At 31.7% G+C, this 22,371-nt stretch overlaps 3 protein-coding genes across 3 annotated transcripts; all 3 read left to right on the forward strand.

Annotated features, from left to right (window-relative positions):
• Window positions 1-1,741: 1,741 nt before the first annotated feature.
• Window positions 1,742-2,385, forward strand: LOC132910767 (ankyrin repeat and SAM domain-containing protein 6-like). Its single transcript, XM_060966743.1, has 2 exons — window positions 1,742-2,058; window positions 2,146-2,385. The coding sequence occupies exons 1-2, from the start codon at window positions 1,900-1,902 to the stop codon at window positions 2,251-2,253; spliced, it is 267 nt and encodes an 88-aa protein (XP_060822726.1). The 5' UTR covers window positions 1,742-1,899; the 3' UTR covers window positions 2,254-2,385.
• A 2,485-nt stretch (window positions 2,386-4,870) lies between these two features.
• LOC132910769 (ankyrin repeat and SAM domain-containing protein 6-like) lies at window positions 4,871-5,514 on the forward strand. Its single transcript, XM_060966745.1, has 2 exons — window positions 4,871-5,187; window positions 5,275-5,514. The coding sequence occupies exons 1-2, from the start codon at window positions 5,029-5,031 to the stop codon at window positions 5,380-5,382; spliced, it is 267 nt and encodes an 88-aa protein (XP_060822728.1). The 5' UTR covers window positions 4,871-5,028; the 3' UTR covers window positions 5,383-5,514.
• A 2,485-nt stretch (window positions 5,515-7,999) lies between these two features.
• Window positions 8,000-8,643, forward strand: LOC132910768 (ankyrin repeat and SAM domain-containing protein 6-like). Its single transcript, XM_060966744.1, has 2 exons — window positions 8,000-8,316; window positions 8,404-8,643. Exons 1-2 carry the CDS (start codon window positions 8,158-8,160, stop codon window positions 8,509-8,511), a joined length of 267 nt encoding a protein of 88 aa, XP_060822727.1. The 5' UTR covers window positions 8,000-8,157; the 3' UTR covers window positions 8,512-8,643.
• The last annotated feature ends 13,728 nt before the right edge of the window (window positions 8,644-22,371 follow it).

Here is a 22,371-nt window from a genome sequence, read left to right on the forward strand (position 1 = left end):
TGCATTACCTGATTTTATACTCAAAGGTTTCAGTATGTAATGGAGAATAGATTTTATTTGCGACTATTGAATAGAAATTATTAAATATTCTGTGTAACTCGCTGTATCAAATGGAGCATATCTTTGGATATCTGTAGCCATTTGTTTACCACAAACTCCCAGTAATTTCATAAGCATATCAGATAAAAAATGTGTAATTGTAGATTCTTTTTCTCTATTTGGAATAATTTTCGAATGGACTACTTGGTACACACGTTTCAGTATATCTAAAAACTTTAGATTTGCAATTGAAAAATTTAATTTCATAAAATAAAATTCCATTATAAAAAATGTGATATAATAGTTGGTGAAAGATAGTCTTCAAATCTGATATATGGAATTTTAAGTATTTCTGCATGAAATTGCAATATATATAATATATCGATATATAATATATATATATATATATATATATATATCTCAAAAATATATCCCCTTTGTCTCTTTTCGCAAATGCTCCTTACGTTTGGCAACAATATACCAATAGTTTGGCACTGAAATTGTTAATTGCGTTTGCACTAGATGATAGTAAAAACGAATATTAAAGCTATTGCTTAAAGCAATACACTTAGCATGAGAAGCAGTGAAATCTTGAAAAATATCGAAAGAAACGTTCTCGTTTGACAAATGCGAAAAAAAATGTCGAGGAAGTAGAATCATTAAAATTGACGATGCCTATGTTTTGTTGATGACAATCCTGAAATTCCTAAAATGAGTGACCATTCTCATTGTTGAATGTCTGTAGCAGGTGTTTATATTCGTGTTCAATGTAGCAGCGCATCTACGGTATCTGTTTATCCTCATTTCGCATGTTTTTCTGATTTTTCTTTATCTTTCTCTAGCATCTTGCATTTTATGCGTCTTAGGCAGCAAAGATCATGAGCTGGAAATCTAAACTGGCTTTTGGTGAGATAAATGTCATGTTGGTATCATAACTAGTTCCTATATCCAGATTTAGTGCAACTGCTAGCGATTCTCTTCTGTTTTTCCCCGTCCGTCAAGTTTCCTTTTATCTGCGTATCCGATGTGTCGTAAATGGCTTTGCAAGGTGGTGAAATACTCAGCATACAAAACTAATTAATCTGTATGAAACAATTAAATATGGAAACCAATGAAAATGAAAAGCAATGTAATAACAGCTTAAAACAGTATCTGCAGAAGGATAACATCCAAGCAAACAACTTGCTATTGAAAGAGTTGTATATGGAAAAATTCAAGGGTTTATTATAAATTGATATAAAAAGATTACTCTGAACAATCTACCCTATTCTATAAATTATTTCAAGAAATGCAAATATAACAGCTGTTTCTTCCATATTTATGTAAAAAGCTATTAGATGAGTTTTCAACTAACCTATACTCTATGATGCCATCATTTTGTTTAACAAAATTTCAGCTGATTAATGTTTTTGTAAATTAAAAATTAAAAAAATATACAAGTATTGCTTAGAAAATGTTTATTTTAGGATTTACTACCACAGTACATTTTTTCACGATATTGTACATTAATATAATCTTTTTGTCTTTTTGTGCAGTTGAGACTTCACGGAGGAATGCAGATCTCTTCTTAAAACACTTATTGGTAAAACCATTACCTTGGAAGTTGAAGTTTTCCACACAATAGAGAATATGGAAGCTAAGAACCAAGAAATAGAAGGTATTATTACCATCAATGCTAGCAATTCGCAATTGATACATATACAAAATAACTAGGATATTCTAATTTAACTATATTGTTTGCAAAGATTACAGTCCATACGGCCACAAGATTTAAATATTCAACACAAAGAAGATCTTGATACTACTCTTGAATATGCGCTTGAATTTAGTCCATTGCGCCAACAAAATGTTCTGCCAAATATGAATGATGAAAATGTATTTGGAGAAAATACACCAACGCCACCACGTTACAGGCCACCTCCAAGAGGAATAATTTTAAATTCAGAAGAAGCAAAAATGTTTGTTTTACTAAAACATTACGGATTAGGTCAATACGTGCCTATATTTCTCCAACAAGAAGTAAATATGTTATCAAATTATGTGTTATATATATATAAGTATATGCATAAAATTTTATTATAAATTAATATTGTAAATTTATTTCAGGTTGACATTGATTTGTTTATGACTTTAACTAATGAAGATTTAATTGAAATTGGTATAAAAAATGAAGCTGACAGGAAAGCTATATTAGAAATGATAAATAGATCATAAAAAATCAGCGACGCAAAAAGAATTTATAACCTTTTATTAATTATATCTAATTATATACTATTATTTTATTTGTTATATACTAAAGCTGCTATAATGTATAAATTTAAAAATATAATATGTCATGTTATAGCATGTTAGTATTATTTCTTATACTAACTTAGTACCCTTAAGAACACGTATGATACATTTCTATTTTTCCTTCTAAAGATACATTTACATGCATTTACATACGAAATGACTGTAAAATTGTTGTATTCTCGATGTGTGATTATACTTTATTAATAAGTACACCTCTTTTTGCTCTTGGATCATGTGGAATTTAGACAACCACTCAATTCACTATTCTTCATTTGATCTAACTAATTTGTTTTTGCCATTGTCTCCGCAATGTTGTTTTGATCCTATTTAATAAATTATAGAATGATTATATGTAATTTTTACTTAATCATACAGAATTTAGAAACATAAATATGTGTATACTGGATAAAGATGAGCAGCTATCTTTATCAGATTTAGCTTTTGATAGTTTCTCCTTTAGTGTTAAATGCTTTTCTCTTTGATCTTTTTCTTGCGGTAGCAATATTTAAATAGAGACGATTATAAGCGAAGCATAAACAATGAAAGATAAAATTTTATAATTTACAATTCAAGTAATTACAATTTTTAGGTATATTTGTAAAGGTATATTATTATCTTAGTACCACTTTGATTTTCTTTTACATCCTTGTTGTTTAATTTTGTAATTGTACATTATGAATTTGTAGCACTATTCACGTCTTTTGTCAATCCATCTATATATCTATCAGAAAATTCTAATTGTGAGATAATATTACCCTTTTCCTTAAGATACTTACTTAATCCTCTGTCCTTTGGCGATGCATTACCTGATTTTATACTCAAAGGTTTCAGTATGTAATGGAGAATAGATTTTATTTGCGACTATTGAATAGAAATTATTAAATATTCTGTGTAACTCGCTGTATCAAATGGAGCATATCTTTGGATATCTGTAGCCATTTGTTTACCACAAACTCCCAGTAATTTCATAAGCATATCAGATAAAAAATGTGTAATTGTAGATTCTTTTTCTCTATTTGGAATAATTTTCGAATGGACTACTTGGTACACACGTTTCAGTATATCTAAAAACTTTAGATTTGCAATTGAAAAATTTAATTTCATAAAATAAAATTCCATTATAAAAAATGTGATATAATAGTTGGTGAAAGATAGTCTTCAAATCTGATATATGGAATTTTAAGTATTTCTGCATGAAATTGCAATATATATAATATATCGATATATAATATATATATATATATATATATATATATCTCAAAAATATATCCCCTTTGTCTCTTTTCGCAAATGCTCCTTACGTTTGGCAACAATATACCAATAGTTTGGCACTGAAATTGTTAATTGCGTTTGCACTAGATGATAGTAAAAACGAATATTAAAGCTATTGCTTAAAGCAATACACTTAGCATGAGAAGCAGTGAAATCTTGAAAAATATCGAAAGAAACGTTCTCGTTTGACAAATGCGAAAAAAAATGTCGAGGAAGTAGAATCATTAAAATTGACGATGCCTATGTTTTGTTGATGACAATCCTGAAATTCCTAAAATGAGTGACCATTCTCATTGTTGAATGTCTGTAGCAGGTGTTTATATTCGTGTTCAATGTAGCAGCGCATCTACGGTATCTGTTTATCCTCATTTCGCATGTTTTTCTGATTTTTCTTTATCTTTCTCTAGCATCTTGCATTTTATGCGTCTTAGGCAGCAAAGATCATGAGCTGGAAATCTAAACTGGCTTTTGGTGAGATAAATGTCATGTTGGTATCATAACTAGTTCCTATATCCAGATTTAGTGCAACTGCTAGCGATTCTCTTCTGTTTTTCCCCGTCCGTCAAGTTTCCTTTTATCTGCGTATCCGATGTGTCGTAAATGGCTTTGCAAGGTGGTGAAATACTCAGCATACAAAACTAATTAATCTGTATGAAACAATTAAATATGGAAACCAATGAAAATGAAAAGCAATGTAATAACAGCTTAAAACAGTATCTGCAGAAGGATAACATCCAAGCAAACAACTTGCTATTGAAAGAGTTGTATATGGAAAAATTCAAGGGTTTATTATAAATTGATATAAAAAGATTACTCTGAACAATCTACCCTATTCTATAAATTATTTCAAGAAATGCAAATATAACAGCTGTTTCTTCCATATTTATGTAAAAAGCTATTAGATGAGTTTTCAACTAACCTATACTCTATGATGCCATCATTTTGTTTAACAAAATTTCAGCTGATTAATGTTTTTGTAAATTAAAAATTAAAAAAATATACAAGTATTGCTTAGAAAATGTTTATTTTAGGATTTACTACCACAGTACATTTTTTCACGATATTGTACATTAATATAATCTTTTTGTCTTTTTGTGCAGTTGAGACTTCACGGAGGAATGCAGATCTCTTCTTAAAACACTTATTGGTAAAACCATTACCTTGGAAGTTGAAGTTTTCCACACAATAGAGAATATGGAAGCTAAGAACCAAGAAATAGAAGGTATTATTACCATCAATGCTAGCAATTCGCAATTGATACATATACAAAATAACTAGGATATTCTAATTTAACTATATTGTTTGCAAAGATTACAGTCCATACGGCCACAAGATTTAAATATTCAACACAAAGAAGATCTTGATACTACTCTTGAATATGCGCTTGAATTTAGTCCATTGCGCCAACAAAATGTTCTGCCAAATATGAATGATGAAAATGTATTTGGAGAAAATACACCAACGCCACCACGTTACAGGCCACCTCCAAGAGGAATAATTTTAAATTCAGAAGAAGCAAAAATGTTTGTTTTACTAAAACATTACGGATTAGGTCAATACGTGCCTATATTTCTCCAACAAGAAGTAAATATGTTATCAAATTATGTGTTATATATATATAAGTATATGCATAAAATTTTATTATAAATTAATATTGTAAATTTATTTCAGGTTGACATTGATTTGTTTATGACTTTAACTAATGAAGATTTAATTGAAATTGGTATAAAAAATGAAGCTGACAGGAAAGCTATATTAGAAATGATAAATAGATCATAAAAAATCAGCGACGCAAAAAGAATTTATAACCTTTTATTAATTATATCTAATTATATACTATTATTTTATTTGTTATATACTAAAGCTGCTATAATGTATAAATTTAAAAATATAATATGTCATGTTATAGCATGTTAGTATTATTTCTTATACTAACTTAGTACCCTTAAGAACACGTATGATACATTTCTATGTTTCCTTCTAAAGATACATTTACATGCATTTACATACGAAATGACTGTAAAATTGTTGTATTCTCGATGTGTGATTATACTTTATTAATAAGTACACCTCTTTTTGCTCTTGGATCATGTGGAATTTAGACAACCACTCAATTCACTATTCTTCATTTGATCTAACTAATTTGTTTTTGCCATTGTCTCCGCAATGTTGTTTTGATCCTATTTAATAAATTATAGAATGATTATATGTAATTTTTACTTAATCATACAGAATTTAGAAACATAAATATGTGTATACTGGATAAAGATGAGCAGCTATCTTTATCAGATTTAGCTTTTGATAGTTTCTCCTTTAGTGTTAAATGCTTTTCTCTTTGATCTTTTTCTTGCGGTAGCAATATTTAAATAGAGACGATTATAAGCGAAGCATAAACAATGAAAGATAAAATTTTATAATTTACAATTCAAGTAATTACAATTTTTAGGTATATTTGTAAAGGTATATTATTATCTTAGTACCACTTTGATTTTCTTTTACATCCTTGTTGTTTAATTTTGTAATTGTACATTATGAATTTGTAGCACTATTCACGTCTTTTGTCAATCCATCTATATATCTATCAGAAAATTCTAATTGTGAGATAATATTACCCTTTTCCTTAAGATACTTACTTAATCCTCTGTCCTTTGGCGATGCATTACCTGATTTTATACTCAAAGGTTTCCGTATGTAATGGAGAATAGATTTTATTTGCGACTATTGAATAGAAATTATTAAATATTCTGTGTAACTCGCTGTATCAAATGGAGCATATCTTTGGATATCTGTAGCCATTTGTTTACCACAAACTCCCAATAATTTCATAAGCATATCAGATAAAAAATGTGTAATTGTAGATTCTTTTTCTCTATTTGGAATAATTTTCGAATGGACTACTTGGTACACACGTTTCAGTATATCTAAAAACTTTAGATTTGCAATTGAAAAATTTAATTTCATAAAATAAAATTCCATTATAAAAAATGTGATATAATAGTTGGTGAAAGATAGTCTTCAAATCTGATATATGGAATTTTAAGTATTTCTGCATGAAATTGCAATATATATAATATATCGATATATAATATATATATATATATATATATATATATCTCAAAAATATATCCCCTTTGTCTCTTTTCGCAAATGCTCCTTACGTTTGGCAACAATATACCAATAGTTTGGCACTGAAATTGTTAATTGCGTTTGCACTAGATGATAGTAAAAACGAATATTAAAGCTATTGCTTAAAGCAATACACTTAGCATGAGAAGCAGTGAAATCTTGAAAAATATCGAAAGAAACGTTCTCGTTTGACAAATGCGAAAAAAAATGTCGAGGAAGTAGAATCATTAAAATTGACGATGCCTATGTTTTGTTGATGACAATCCTGAAATTCCTAAAATGAGTGACCATTCTCATTGTTGAATGTCTGTAGCAGGTGTTTATATTCGTGTTCAATGTAGCAGCGCATCTACGGTATCTGTTTATCCTCATTTCGCATGTTTTTCTGATTTTTCTTTATCTTTCTCTAGCATCTTGCATTTTATGCGTCTTAGGCAGCAAAGATCATGAGCTGGAAATCTAAACTGGCTTTTGGTGAGATAAATGTCATGTTGGTATCATAACTAGTTCCTATATCCAGATTTAGTGCAACTGCTAGCGATTCTCTTCTGTTTTTCCCCGTCCGTCAAGTTTCCTTTTATCTGCGTATCCGATGTGTCGTAAATGGCTTTGCAAGGTGGTGAAATACTCAGCATACAAAACTAATTAATCTGTATGAAACAATTAAATATGGAAACCAATGAAAATGAAAAGCAATGTAATAACAGCTTAAAACAGTATCTGCAGAAGGATAACATCCAAGCAAACAACTTGCTATTGAAAGAGTTGTATATGGAAAAATTCAAGGGTTTATTATAAATTGATATAAAAAGATTACTCTGAACAATCTACCCTATTCTATAAATTATTTCAAGAAATGCAAATATAACAGCTGTTTCTTCCATATTTATGTAAAAAGCTATTAGATGAGTTTTCAACTAACCTATACTCTATGATGCCATCATTTTGTTTAACAAAATTTCAGCTGATTAATGTTTTTGTAAATTAAAAATTAAAAAAATATACAAGTATTGCTTAGAAAATGTTTATTTTAGGATTTACTACCACAGTACATTTTTTCACGATATTGTACATTAATATAATCTTTTTGTCTTTTTGTGCAGTTGAGACTTCACGGAGGAATGCAGATCTCTTCTTAAAACACTTATTGGTAAAACCATTACCTTGGAAGTTGAAGTTTTCCACACAATAGAGAATATGGAAGCTAAGAACCAAGAAATAGAAGGTATTATTACCATCAATGCTAGCAATTCGCAATTGATACATATACAAAATAACTAGGATATTCTAATTTAACTATATTGTTTGCAAAGATTACAGTCCATACGGCCACAAGATTTAAATATTCAACACAAAGAAGATCTTGATACTACTCTTGAATATGCGCTTGAATTTAGTCCATTGCGCCAACAAAATGTTCTGCCAAATATGAATGATGAAAATGTATTTGGAGAAAATACACCAACGCCACCACGTTACAGGCCACCTCCAAGAGGAATAATTTTAAATTCAGAAGAAGCAAAAATGTTTGTTTTACTAAAACATTACGGATTAGGTCAATACGTGCCTATATTTCTCCAACAAGAAGTAAATATGTTATCAAATTATGTGTTATATATATATAAGTATATGCATAAAATTTTATTATAAATTAATATTGTAAATTTATTTCAGGTTGACATTGATTTGTTTATGACTTTAACTAATGAAGATTTAATTGAAATTGGTATAAAAAATGAAGCTGACAGGAAAGCTATATTAGAAATGATAAATAGATCATAAAAAATCAGCGACGCAAAAAGAATTTATAACCTTTTATTAATTATATCTAATTATATACTATTATTTTATTTGTTATATACTAAAGCTGCTATAATGTATAAATTTAAAAATATAATATGTCATGTTATAGCATGTTAGTATTATTTCTTATACTAACTTAGTACCCTTAAGAACACGTATGATACATTTCTATGTTTCCTTCTAAAGATACATTTACATGCATTTACATACGAAATGACTGTAAAATTGTTGTATTCTCGATGTGTGATTATACTTTATTAATAAGTACACCTCTTTTTGCTCTTGGATCATGTGGAATTTAGACAACCACTCAATTCACTATTCTTCATTTGATCTAACTAATTTGTTTTTGCCATTGTCTCCGCAATGTTGTTTTGATCCTATTTAATAAATTATAGAATGATTATATGTAATTTTTACTTAATCATACAGAATTTAGAAACATAAATATGTGTATACTGGATAAAGATGAGCAGCTATCTTTATCAGATTTAGCTTTTGATAGTTTCTCCTTTAGTGTTAAATGCTTTTCTCTTTGATCTTTTTCTTGCGGTAGCAATATTTAAATAGAGACGATTATAAGCGAAGCATAAACAATGAAAGATAAAATTTTATAATTTACAATTCAAGTAATTACAATTTTTAGGTATATTTGTAAAGGTATATTATTATCTTAGTACCACTTTGATTTTCTTTTACATCCTTGTTGTTTAATTTTGTAATTGTACATTATGAATTTGTAGCACTATTCACGTCTTTTGTCAATCCATCTATATATCTATCAGAAAATTCTAATTGTGAGATAATATTACCCTTTTCCTTAAGATACTTACTTAATCCTCTGTCCTTTGGCGATGCATTACCTGATTTTATACTCAAAGGTTTCCGTATGTAATGGAGAATAGATTTTATTTGCGACTATTGAATAGAAATTATTAAATATTCTGTGTAACTCGCTGTATCAAATGGAGCATATCTTTGGATATCTGTAGCCATTTGTTTACCACAAACTCCCAATAATTTCATAAGCATATCAGATAAAAAATGTGTAATTGTAGATTCTTTTTCTCTATTTGGAATAATTTTTGAATGGACTACTTGGTACACACGTTTCAGTATATCTAAAAACTTTAGATTTGCAATTGAAAAATTTAATTTCATAAAATAAAATTCCATTATAAAAAATGTGATATAATAGTTGGTGAAAGATAGTCTTCAAATCTGATATATGGAATTTTAAGTATTTCTGCATGAAATTGCAAGTACATTTTCCTTTCTAAAAACTTTTTAATGTTAATATTTTTCACATTATTTTAATATTAGTTATACGAAGAACAAAATTAGATTTTTTATTAAGCCCTATTAGTGTATCTAATTTTAATGCTCTAGATCCTTCTATAAAGTTATAAAAATGTTTTCCTTGAACAAAATAATCATCAACTTTATTCCACAAAGTATCTATCTTAGTTTGTATCGTATACCTAAGACAACTTTTATAAACTTCTTTAGTAATTGATGTTAATCCTTGATACTGACAGAAATAAAAACCAGTTTATCATTGAAATCATATATTTAGAGTCAATAAAGATTTGTATCGTGAACATACGACTATTTTAAAATTTCTCAAAATTTTGCCCAATCTACCAGTTTCAGAAAATTGTTTATGCGTTATAACAAATATATATCTTTCTGTACCCATTACTGGTGAAGCAATAACTTCAGATATTAAATGAATAAGTAATCTAAAATTTTATTGTTAGTAAAATATAAATAAATATGGATGATGAACTTCAACAAAATCAATTTCGCAAATTGCACAATATAGGTTACTCATTTCCGGAAATAAAGCGTACAGAACCGATTGTTCTTTTTTTTTTTTTTTTTTTTATTAATTAAATTACAAGCATCCATTATATATAATTGCTTGCTATTCTTGATTATTTTATGTTCTCGTAGATCCAATTTATACTAACAATTTTTCAAAAACGTATTTTCGAACGAATAGCCAACATTTAAAGTTCTAAAAGTCGTAGTAGTATTTTAAATATGATTTCTATGAACAGGCTTTATTCTCAATTATCTTAAAATTAAACTTGTATGTGAGACATCTAAATTTTTCATATTTAAAATAAATTTAAAATCTTGTTAAGTAAAGAGACGGCTCTTTTTCTATTACCAACATATTATCTCATTTCGCGGTTACTGAGGAGTTTATATTATGTATATTGGTACGAATCGCTGAACCGCTTTGTTCAATAAAGTGCGCGAAAAATTGAATGTAACTACATATTAAGATGTAAGCGTAGCTTTTTTAATAGAGACTTGCTTGAAATTATCCCTTAGAAAACAAAACGCTTTTTAATAACCTTGCATGGCTGAACGAAAACCTTTTAATTTATTGTGATTTTTAACGACTAAACTTAATGTTTTTCAATAGCGTATTTCCTGCATTTTGAATTCTTATTCACCCCCTGCTACAATACTGGCATCGAATTTTTTAACCAATATATAGATGTATTTGGCATTTCAGTTATGTGAACGTGATTTCAAATTTCGATTCTAAATTGCATATTGATATCGCTAAATATAAGGCCATATTCGTATGTAACATAACGGTTCAGTAGCGTCCAATTATGTTGTATATACGTAACTTCAAACCATTTGAAGTAAACGGCGCGTAATTCAAGTTTCAATACTACGCATAGTGTATTCGGTAAGGAATGAGTTAATTACTATGTACTTACATAAATAGTTATCATAGACACCATGTAGTTCTCCCATAGAATGATAGAGGTGGATAGCGCGTTCTTACAGGTGAGTTGAAGATTATGTTGCAGGACAGAGATAGTGCTCTACGACATACGACCATGGTGCCGAGTGTCGAGGTATTGCACTCTCTCTTAGATTTTTTTTAAGAAACCAAAAATTATTGACCTTTTCTTGCAATTTTTCTAATTTGCTAATTTCGACGTGTAGAATGCGAAAATAGAAGTTTTAAGGCGAGGAATCTACTGGTTTAAAAGTTATGACTATCTAAAGCTGAGCATATTTTGGCTATTTTACTGCCATTTTTACACGTTAATTTGACGTCATATTGCTTCTATCCATCATTCAGTTGGCCCGTACAGATGTACTGAAATTTACGGGAAATTACATAGATTATACAAGTCCGCAAGTATTTACTAACATAACAGCTGGTCTCATGAGTGGCGAGGAGTAAAAAATGGCTCAAACCCAATTCAATCAAAGTTCAAAATCACATTATAAAATGACCGCCAGCTAAGTGTATTTATGTATTCACTGTCAACAGTTCCATTTACTGAACTATAAACTATTTACTGAATTACAAATAGAAATCGAAGTTGTAAAACACCTTGAAAATGCTCAGTTTTACAATCATAAACTTCTAACTAACAAGTTCCTTGCATTAAAACTTCGAGGTTTTGTTAATATAAAAAATACAATTGTCTTTTAATTGGCTTTATTTAACGAATAGAAAACAGGATAACTATGTATAATAAAACAAAATGTAAGTTACGATTTTTATGATTTGAAATATATATATATATATATATATGTATAATACAGTTTCATTTTACTAACTAAGAGGAATAAAAGAAAAAACAATTAGTTAGTTGCGGAAAAAGTTAACTTCATTCAGATAAGATAAGATACAGAATTCAATGTTTAATTAAGTAACACTTAAAATAAAAAAAATTAAAACATATAAAGAAGAAATGTGTTTCTATTTACTAATTACTGTAGAAATAGTACTAAAATTATAATATTTTATAAGTCCCTGATATATACACTTAATTCAACGGTGCATTGTATCACAGATTTTAATGTGTATACGTCATTTTTAAAAAATTATAAAATATATTCGTATACGAGATATGAATATGCTAATATACATATGTACATAATTATATATGTCGGGTTGGCGTTAGGACCGTGTAATGAGTCTTCGCCGGTGTTGTTCATTGTTGTTGCACAAACGTTCATTACACTGATATAGTTGGTACAAGATTGATAAGCGGCCGCGGTAACTAGACGCTAATGACAATGACCCTAGGTTCGATATGGCGAATCCGCGGTCCACGGAATAACGAATATACTTTGCTTCGTAGCCTAAATTGGACTGGCCTTACTACTCGTGATACAAGGATCGCTTGATTAGCTCTTTGCTAAGACGTAGATTACTCACCGATCGTACAAACACACTAGTCGTATGGCTAATGAGACTGCCAGAAAGGGAATGACTTTCCGTCACGACGACGCTGCAGAGGAAAACTATGACGGGATGTGGCTAAGGGCACGAGATCGTCAAAGAAATTCGTCAAAGAAAGCCTCCGCACGAAGGGCGAGGGAAATAGACGTTGCTGTTAATTGGTTAATTTCTATGTTGGCGATTAGAAAAGGATGCTAGCCGCCCTTGAGAGAGAGTTCCTGGCAGGAAACGTCGTACGTGAGCAAATCAGATCTCCCATATCTTCCCGCAATAGGTGACAGATTTACCTGCTGATATAATAAAGACTGTTTGTCAATCTGAAGGACTTTAGTTAACTAAGTCCTAAGATTTGTAGCGGTTCCTCAGGTTATCTGAACATAAACTGTGAATGATGCATCGGCTTCTGGCGATCATCTTACCCAAAGAATGGGGTCTGTGTGTGGCGAGCCGCGGGGCCGTTGGAATGTCTTATTGTCAAGTATTGGCACTGCCAATTCTTTAAAGGGAAGCTATGTAACTTCATATCTCCGTTAGGTGGAACGTTCATCCAGTGACCGTGGCTACGCTTCGGCGACCGGTTGTCGCCTCGAGCCTAAGCTCATTGTCTAAAGTTTCGGATGACTGTGTTTGGGTTATTTCGTACATGCCTCGGTATTGAGGTTTTCCAAATAACTCCAACGAGGGGGCCCGGTGTCCTTTCATCTCCGACATATATATATAAATACATAAATGTACATGCATTAAGTAAAATATACACGACGTAGTGCTTTAATTTCTCTGCCGCAAATTAGGCATTTTCCAAAAGCATGGGAACAATGCTGACATGTGACAAGGTGTCCGCAAGGTATAAATGTTATTATTGCTCCTCGTTCCTTGCAAACTGTACACCTTCGAGCATCTATCAATTTCTTCTTCTCCTCCTCCAGAGCAGCTAAAACAGTAAACAGTATATGGAAATGTAATATATAATAAAATTTATTGTACGTATACGTATTTCATACAAATTAAAGAATGTACGATCTATCTGTGTTTTTATTTTTATTACCTTGTTTCTCAACGAGAGTCATCTCGTTAGTTTCATTTTCACTAGTGGATTGCTCACGGCTCTCAACTGTAGTTTGTGTTGATGACTGAAATAAATATAATGTATACAAGTATATATTCGAATTATTAATTATACATATGGTTCAGGCTGTAAGTCTTTCTATTTACTCCTTCGCAAGTATCATATAACTCTTCGCCTATTACATCATTGACGTATTGCGTCCCTCGTACTGTTAATAGATAACTGCAATTGGGAGATAGCATTACATGTTGAACCCAAGGTTCTTCTTCTGTTTTCCAATTTCCTATATGAACTCCACAGTGGTAACAGATGGTAATATCTCTTACTCCGGTATAGTAAAAGCCGGCGTCGGCTAATGCTTCACCTGTCTGTTTCATATATGTAGGCCAATTTGCAAATGAATTTAATCTGGATTTGTAAGTACTATAATCCAAATTTTTTGGTTCCTTAACACTTGTTAGTCCCAAACGGCTCAATTCGTATGCCGACGGGTTTCGTAAGTACCTTAAAAACCGATGGTCATTGAAATCAAATGAGTCTTTATATTGTAAACCATAAGGGCAAGATATGCTTCTATTTCTTCGTTTTCTCCGTAGATATTTATCAGGATCTTGGCCGATTGGTACGTTATTACAGTGTTCTCTACGAACAAATTTGCAGTCTGGAGAATGCATCTCATGAATTGTCATGGGAGTATATCCCTCTGACCAATAATTTATCTCCAATTGACATTCAAAACACTTTACTATATTCCATTTGCCTGTATAATAGAATCCTGCTTTTGCAAGACTGGCTGGGTTAATGGAAGATATAGACCAGTTTCGAAAACTCGAACGTCTTGCTGCTTCAAAACGAAAATCGTTATAATTTCTGTGAATACCACGCGACGTCGATGGAACCGGCGATACTGAATCAATCGGTAACGCAGAATCAACCGACGATACTGGATCAACCGGTAACGCAGAATCAACCGGCGATACTGAATCTGCCGGTAACGCAGAATCAACCGGCGATACTGAATCAGCCGGTAACGCAGAATCACCCGACGAAATTGGATCAATCGACGCATTTGAATCATTTACCGATGTCGAAGGAACAGGCAGTGCTTCCTCACGTTCTGAAGATTCTGCATTTTGCTCCCTCAAATATCGTGATTTTATTATAGGAATCATTTTATTCAAATAGTTACTTGAAGTGTATTGAAACCTAAAAAAACAAATAAAAGAAATTAAAATATCTAGTAATTGTAACAAGCCGATATTATCGAAGTAATCTCAGTTCCGTGTGTTTTAGCGTAAAAGTTAAAAATTGTCTTTGAAGAATCACAACGATTTTATTTGATATTTGAAGCGTTTGAAGGATCCCGAAACTTTCTATACAATCTACATAAATTCTTTCGCTACGATATTTTTAATTTACATATGGTAAAACGTTTTTAGTTAACTTATTTTAGAGAAATATTATACGCGTACAATTGATCAAACAGAAATATATTACAGACAAAAGTTACGAATATGAGATGTTTACGTACCGCTACAACAGCTCACCAACTCTTCAAATGGAATCTTGACACAGTTTTAACACCTTGTTCTTGTATATTTTATATTGTTAAATTTAAACTGCAGTATCGTACGGACCAACCACACAAACTATTCCACTGTTAGCGGAACACCGAACCTTGAACATTCAATCTGTTGCTAGTACATGTCCAATTTATATAGCTATCCCTACCACATTACTCCTTCATCGCAATATAAGGCACTGTGCAGATTGCTAAGGTTGTGGACCAATCAAATGTCATTGATGCTCCGTTCCTTACTGTATTGTATTGTACTGTATTATCATTGGTTGAATAAGCCACGCCCGCTGGGTACAGCGAGAAAATGTACTTCTTACTCACTTTCCGAAACGATGCCGTTTTTCAAAGAATTCTTGTTTGCTTTGTTTTTACTTGGCAATATTAACACTTTGTGTAAAATATCAGTAAAAACTGCTACGGAATTTCCATATCGTTATGTTTCATATTTCCCATTCTCGTCAACTTTTAATGGATACATTGTTTCCTCTTTCTAGTGTATACGGTCCTATTTTAAGGGTCGAAAGCAACACTGTAACTAATTGTATACCTGTGTATACGTGGTCATAAATTTTAGTAGAAGGATAATTACGGTCGTAAATGGTATTACCTCAAATCTCAAGTAATTCCGTAATTTTAATAAATAACACTAGCGTATACACAGCCTCGGTATTAAACACCGCGGGTTATAATAAAATTATTTTACCAAACAAGTACGCAATTTGTTTAATATGTAAAACATCTCATACAGGGTTTTTGCAGAAAAATTCAACCGTATGTAACATTTTATATATTTATTTTGAGATGAAGTTCCCGCGGGATGCGAATAATAAGACGCTTAAATTATATGTATAATTATATAACTACATATTATACAATAATTTATCCTTATGAATATTTAAAGCGCTGACAGGAAAGCTATATTAGAAGTGATAAATAGATCATAAAAAGCAGCGACACAAAAAGAATTTATTACCTTTTATTAATTATATAATACAGTTTCATGTTACTAACAATAAGTGGAATAAAACAAGGAACAATTATTTAGATGCGGAAAAAGTTAACTTTAATCAGATAAGATAAGATACATAATTCAAATTAATGTTTAACATTTAAAATACAAAAAATTAAAACATGCAGAAAACATATATTTGATTTGTTTAATATCATGCTTTTATTTGGTAATTACTGTAGAAATAGTACTAAAATTATAATATTTTATAATTTCCCGATATATACACTTAATTTAAAGGTATATAGTATCACAAATTTTAATATGTATACGTCATTTTTAAAAAATTATAAAGTACAGTCATATAAGTACGAATGTGCTAATTTTTATATATACATAATTATATAAATATAAATACATAGATGTGCAGGTATTACGTCGCATATATACGACTTAGTGCTTTAATTTGTCTTCTGCAAATTATGCATTTTACAAATGGAAGACAGCAATTCTGACATGTTATTGTATGTCCGCACGGTAAAAACGTTATTATTGACTCTTGTTCCTTGCAAACGTGGCACAATCTAGCACTTTTCAATGCTTGATTTTTTATCTGCAGAGCTTCTAAAATAGTAAACAATATATTGAAATATAATATATAATAAAATTTATTATACGTATTTCATACAAATTAAAGAATGTACGATCCATCTGTGTTTTTATTTTTATTACTTACCATGTTTCTCACGGAGAGTCATCTCGAGAGTCATTTCGTTTTCACTGGTGGATCTCACACGACACTCAATTTTAGTTCGTGTTAACGGCTGAAATAAACATAATGTACATAAGTATATATTGGAATTATTAATTATACATATGGTCGAGGGTGTAAGTTCTCTACTTACTTCTGCAGATGTTCTAAATAATTTCTGGCCTGACACATTATTTATGTATTTCCAACCCTGTACCATTGATACATAACAACATGTAATAGACGCTACTGCGTGTCGATACCATGGATCGTCTGTTGGCTTCCAATTTCCTATATGAACTCCACAGTGATGGCAGGCAGTGAGATCATCTGGTCCGATAAAATACATGCCTGCATCAGCTAATAATTGAACTGTATGTGCCAAATGTTGAGGCCATGATCGGAATGAATCTAATCTGGCTCGGAGACTAACAAATTGCAAATTGTTTGGTGCCCTAATTCTTTTTAGTCCTAGACGGCTGAATTCATATGCCGTCGGTTTTCGATTATATCTTAGAAATTGATGGTCGTCAAAATCAAATGATCGCGAATATTCTAAACCATAAGGACATGGTTCATTTGTATTTCTTCGTTCTGACTGCAAAACTTCATCCGAATTCATTCCGATTGGAACGTTGTTGCAATCTTCATTCAGGACAAATTTGCATCTTGGGGACCATAACTGGTGCACGTCCATGGCAGTACGACCCTCTACCCAGTGACTTACTACCACTTGACACTCAAAACATTTGACTTCATCGTTATTGCCTGTATAATAAAATCCTGCTGCTGCAAGATTGGCTGGGTCAAGGAAAGATACAAACCAGTTTCGAAAACTTGAACGTCTTGCTGCTTCAAAACGAAAATCATCATGTCTTCGAATGTGACTCTTTGATTCCATCGATGCTAGATGAATCGATGGCATCGATGACCACCGTCGTGGCGTTGACACCACCGGGCTGTCGCCGATTGCTTGTATAATGAACGACTTGACAGTTCTTATTGGTAGAATTCTCGACTTCGAAGGCATCGCTGGTGCTGAATCATCCAACGACGTTGAATCATCTGATACATTTGAATCATCTAATATATTTAAATCATCTAATGGATTTGGATCATATGATGGACCAAAATCATCTGATGAAATAGAATCATTTGATGGATTTAAATCATGTGATCGATATATATCCTCCAATACACTGAATTCACTTAATGAACTTAAATTATCTGGTGCATCTGAATCGTCTGGTGCATCTAAATCCTCTGATGCATCCAAATCGTCTGGTGCATTTAAACCGTCTGATGCATCCAAATCGTCTGGTGCATTTAAACCGTCTGATGCATTTAAACCGACTGATGCATCCAAATCGTCTGGTGCATTTAAACCGTCTGATGCATCCAAATCGTCTGGTGCATTTAAACCGTCTGATGCATTTAAACCGTCTGATGCATCCAAATCGTCTGGTGCATTTAAACCGTCTGATGCATCCAAATCGTCTGGTGCATTTAAACCGTCTGATGCATCCAAATCGTCTGGTGCATTTAAACCGTCTGATGCATCCAAATCGTCTGGTGCATTTAAACCGTCTGATGCATCCAAATCGTCTGGTGCATTTAAACCGTCTGATGCATCCAAATCGTCTGGTGCATTTAAACCGTCTGATGCATCCAAATCGTCTGGTGCATTTAAACCGTCTGATGCATCCAAATCGTCTGGTGCATTTAAACCGTCTGATGCATCCAAATCGTCTGGTGCATTTAAACCGTCTGATGCATCCAAATCGTCTGGTGCATTTAAACCGTCTGATGCATCTAAATACTCTGATGCATCTAAATCGTCTGGTGCATCTGAATCGTCTGGTGCATCTGAATCGTCTGGTGCATCTGAATCGTCTGGTGCATCTGAATACTCTGATGCATCTGAATCTGGTGCATCTGAATCGTCTGGTGCATCTGAATCGTCTGGTGCATCTGAATCGTCTGGTGCATCTGAATCGTCTGGTGCATCTGAATCGTCTGGTGCATCTGAATACTCTGATGCATCTGAATCATCTGGTGCATCTGAATCGTCTGGTGCATCTGAATCGTATGGTGCATCTGAATCGTCTGGTGCATCTGAATACTCTGATGCATCTGAATCATCTGGTGCATCTGAATCGTCTGGTGCATCTGAATCGTCTGGTGCATCTGAATCGTCTGGTGCATCTGAATCGTATGGTGCATCTGAATCGTCTGGTGCATCTGAATCGTCTGATGCATCTAACTCCTCTGATGCATCTAAATCCTCTGATGCATCTAAATCCTCTGATGCATCTAACTCCTCTGATGCATCTAAATCCTCTAATGCATCTAAATCCTCTAATGCGTCTAAATCCTCTAATGCATCCAAATCGTCTGGTGCATTTAAACCGTCTGATGCATCTAAATACTCTGATGCATCTAAATCGTCTGGTGCATCTGAATCGTCTGGTGCATCTGAATCGTCTGGTGCATTTGAATGATCAAACCAATCTGAATAGTTTGATACGTCATATTCTAGGGAATTTTGATATTGCCGGATATTGTATAAGGAATGCATTTTGTTCTTCTTGTTACTTCTAGAGTTTCAAACCTATTTAAAAAAAAATAAACAAATTAAAATATCTAGTAATTGTAACAAGCCGATATTATCGAAGTAATCTCGGTTCCGTGTGTTTTAGCGTAAAAGTTAAAAATTGTCTTTATAGGATCACAACGATTTTATTTGATATTTGAAGCGTGTGAAGGATCCCGAAACTTTCTAAACAATCTACATAAATTCTTTCGCTACGATATTTTGACTTACAAATGGTAAAACGTTTTTAGTTAACTTATTTTAGAGAAATATTATACGCGTACAATTAATCAAACAGAAATATATTACAGACAAAACTTACGAATATGAGATGTTTACGTACCGCTACAACAGCTCACCAACTCTTCTAATGGAATCTTGACAAAGTTTGAATATCTTGTTCTTGTATATTTTATATTGTTAAATTTAAACTGCAGTATCGTACGGACCAACCACACAAACTATTCCACTGTTAGCGGAACACCGAACCTTGAACATTCAATCTGTTGCTAGTACATGTCCAATTTATATAGCTATCCCTACCACATTACTCCTTCATCGCAATATAAGGCACTGTGCAGATTGCTAAGGTTGTGGACCAATCAAATGTCACTGATGCTCCGCCCCTTACTGTATAGTACTGTGCTGTATTATCATTGGTTGAATAAGCCATGGCCGCTAGGTACAGCCAGAAAATGTATCTCTTACTCACTTTCCGAAACGATGCCGTTTTTCAAAGAATTCTTATTTGCTTTGTTTTTACTTGGCAATATTAACACTTTGTGTAAAATATCAGTAAAAACTGCTACGGAATTTCCATATCGTTATGTTTCATATTTCTCATTCTCGTCAACTTTTAATGGATACATTGTTTCCTCTTTCTAGTGTATACGGTCCTATTTTAAGGGTCGAAAGCAGCATTGTAACTAATTGTATACCTGTGTATACGTGGTCATAAATTTTAGTAGAAGGATAATTATGGTCGTAAACAGTATTACCTTAAATCTCAAGTAATTCCGTGTTTAATTTTAATAAATAACACTAGCGTATACACGGCCTCGGTATTAATCCCCGTGGATTATAATAAAATTATTTTTACAAACAAGTACGCAATTTGTTTAATATGCGAAACATCTCACACAGGGTTTCTGCAGGAAAATTCAACCGTTTGTAACATTTTATAAATTTATTTTGAGATAAAGTTCTCTCGCGATGCGAATAATAAGACGCCGTAGCATTGTGTTATATTATATTTTATCTATCATATCATATTATATATATATTATATATATATAATATATCGATATGTAATATATATATCGCAGAAATATATCGTCTTTGTCACTTTTCGCAAATGATCCTTACGTTTAGCAACAATATACCATAGTTTGGCACTAAAATTGTTAATTGCATTTGCACTAGATGACAGTAAAAACGAATATTAAAGCTATTGCTTAAAGCAATACACTTAGCATGAGAAGCAATGAAATCTTGAAAAATATCGAAAGAAACGTTCTCCTTTGACAAATGCGAAAAAAATATCGAGGAAGTAGAATCATTAAAATTGACGATTGCCTATGTTTTGTTAATAACAATCCTCAAATTGCTAAAATGAGTGACCATTCTCATCGTTGAATGTCTCCAGCAGGTGTTTATATTCGTGTTCAATGTAGCGGCGTATCTACGGTATTCCTTTGCTCTCATTTCGCTCGTTCTTTTTTTAATTCTCTTTATCTTTCTCTAGCATTTTGCATTTCATGCGTCTTAGGCATCGAAGATTCTTAGGGCCTCAAGTGAACGTGTAAATTTTCCATTTTTGTTGTATCTTTCTGTATGTTTCTAATTCCTAAATAAAGAGGAAAACGGGAAATAGAATTTCAAAAGAAAAATTTTTCTGTTTATAACGGTTCTATAATAACGGGTGCTTTTCTTATTGGCTTTATCTCTCCTGAGAAAATTCAGCTATTATTCTAAACATTAAATCTATGTGGAACCTCCATTACCTGAAATGAATTGTTCTTCAATACAATCGAGTGGAAAAATATGTTTTCTAAAGGTGACTAATGGGCAGGTAATTTTATTTAGCTGTCTTTCTTGCCCGCATGTCTTAGAAACCTCTCTGTGATTAACATGCAGCGAGCCTTTATTGTATACTACAGAGAAATTTCAAGACCTATAATAAAATATTTGCATCAACTTCGAAGCGATAGGAAGCTTTTATATTTTTGTACTTTGAAAAAATAAATTATTATTATACTTTGAAAAATTAATTATTCCGTATAACTCCTATTACTATTTATTAAATTTGATTTCCTTCACAGAACTTTCCAGATCTGTGTATACAACTATGCCTACGACTACGAAACATGTTCTTCTGCTCTTTTCTTCTCTTATCAAAATGTAACTTTCCTAATCAAAATAATATATATCCATTAGAAATAGAAAAGGATACATCGAATACTGTTCTGCTTTTCTCTCTCTCTCTTTCTCTTTTATTTTCACTGTCTCTTATTAGAATTCTGTAATCCATACCGGGATCTGAATACACTATACTGAATACTGATTCAAATCCTACATTTAAATTTTATAACGAGGAATTATTTATTTACAAATGCTGTTACATATAATATATTTTTATAAGCAGTTTTTTAAACAACTCCAAGTAATATT

The sequence above is a fragment of the Bombus pascuorum genome, chromosome 9, assembly GCF_905332965.1.
Source record: "Bombus pascuorum chromosome 9, iyBomPasc1.1, whole genome shotgun sequence".
NCBI classification, from domain to species: Eukaryota; Metazoa; Arthropoda; class Insecta; order Hymenoptera; family Apidae; genus Bombus; species Bombus pascuorum.

Excerpts from the sequence above, each read along its gene's own strand:
- LOC132910767 (XM_060966743.1), top strand. The coding sequence starts at position 1,900 with ATGAATGATGAAAATGTATTTGGAGAAAATACACCAACGCCACCACGT. Across the intron at positions 2,059-2,145 it reads CTATATTTCTCCAACAAGAA|GTTGACATTGATTTGTTTAT; the intron begins GTAAATATGTTA and ends AATTTATTTCAG.
- LOC132910769 (XM_060966745.1), top strand. The coding sequence starts at position 5,029 with ATGAATGATGAAAATGTATTTGGAGAAAATACACCAACGCCACCACGT. Across the intron at positions 5,188-5,274 it reads CTATATTTCTCCAACAAGAA|GTTGACATTGATTTGTTTAT; the intron begins GTAAATATGTTA and ends AATTTATTTCAG.
- LOC132910768 (XM_060966744.1), top strand. The coding sequence starts at position 8,158 with ATGAATGATGAAAATGTATTTGGAGAAAATACACCAACGCCACCACGT. Across the intron at positions 8,317-8,403 it reads CTATATTTCTCCAACAAGAA|GTTGACATTGATTTGTTTAT; the intron begins GTAAATATGTTA and ends AATTTATTTCAG.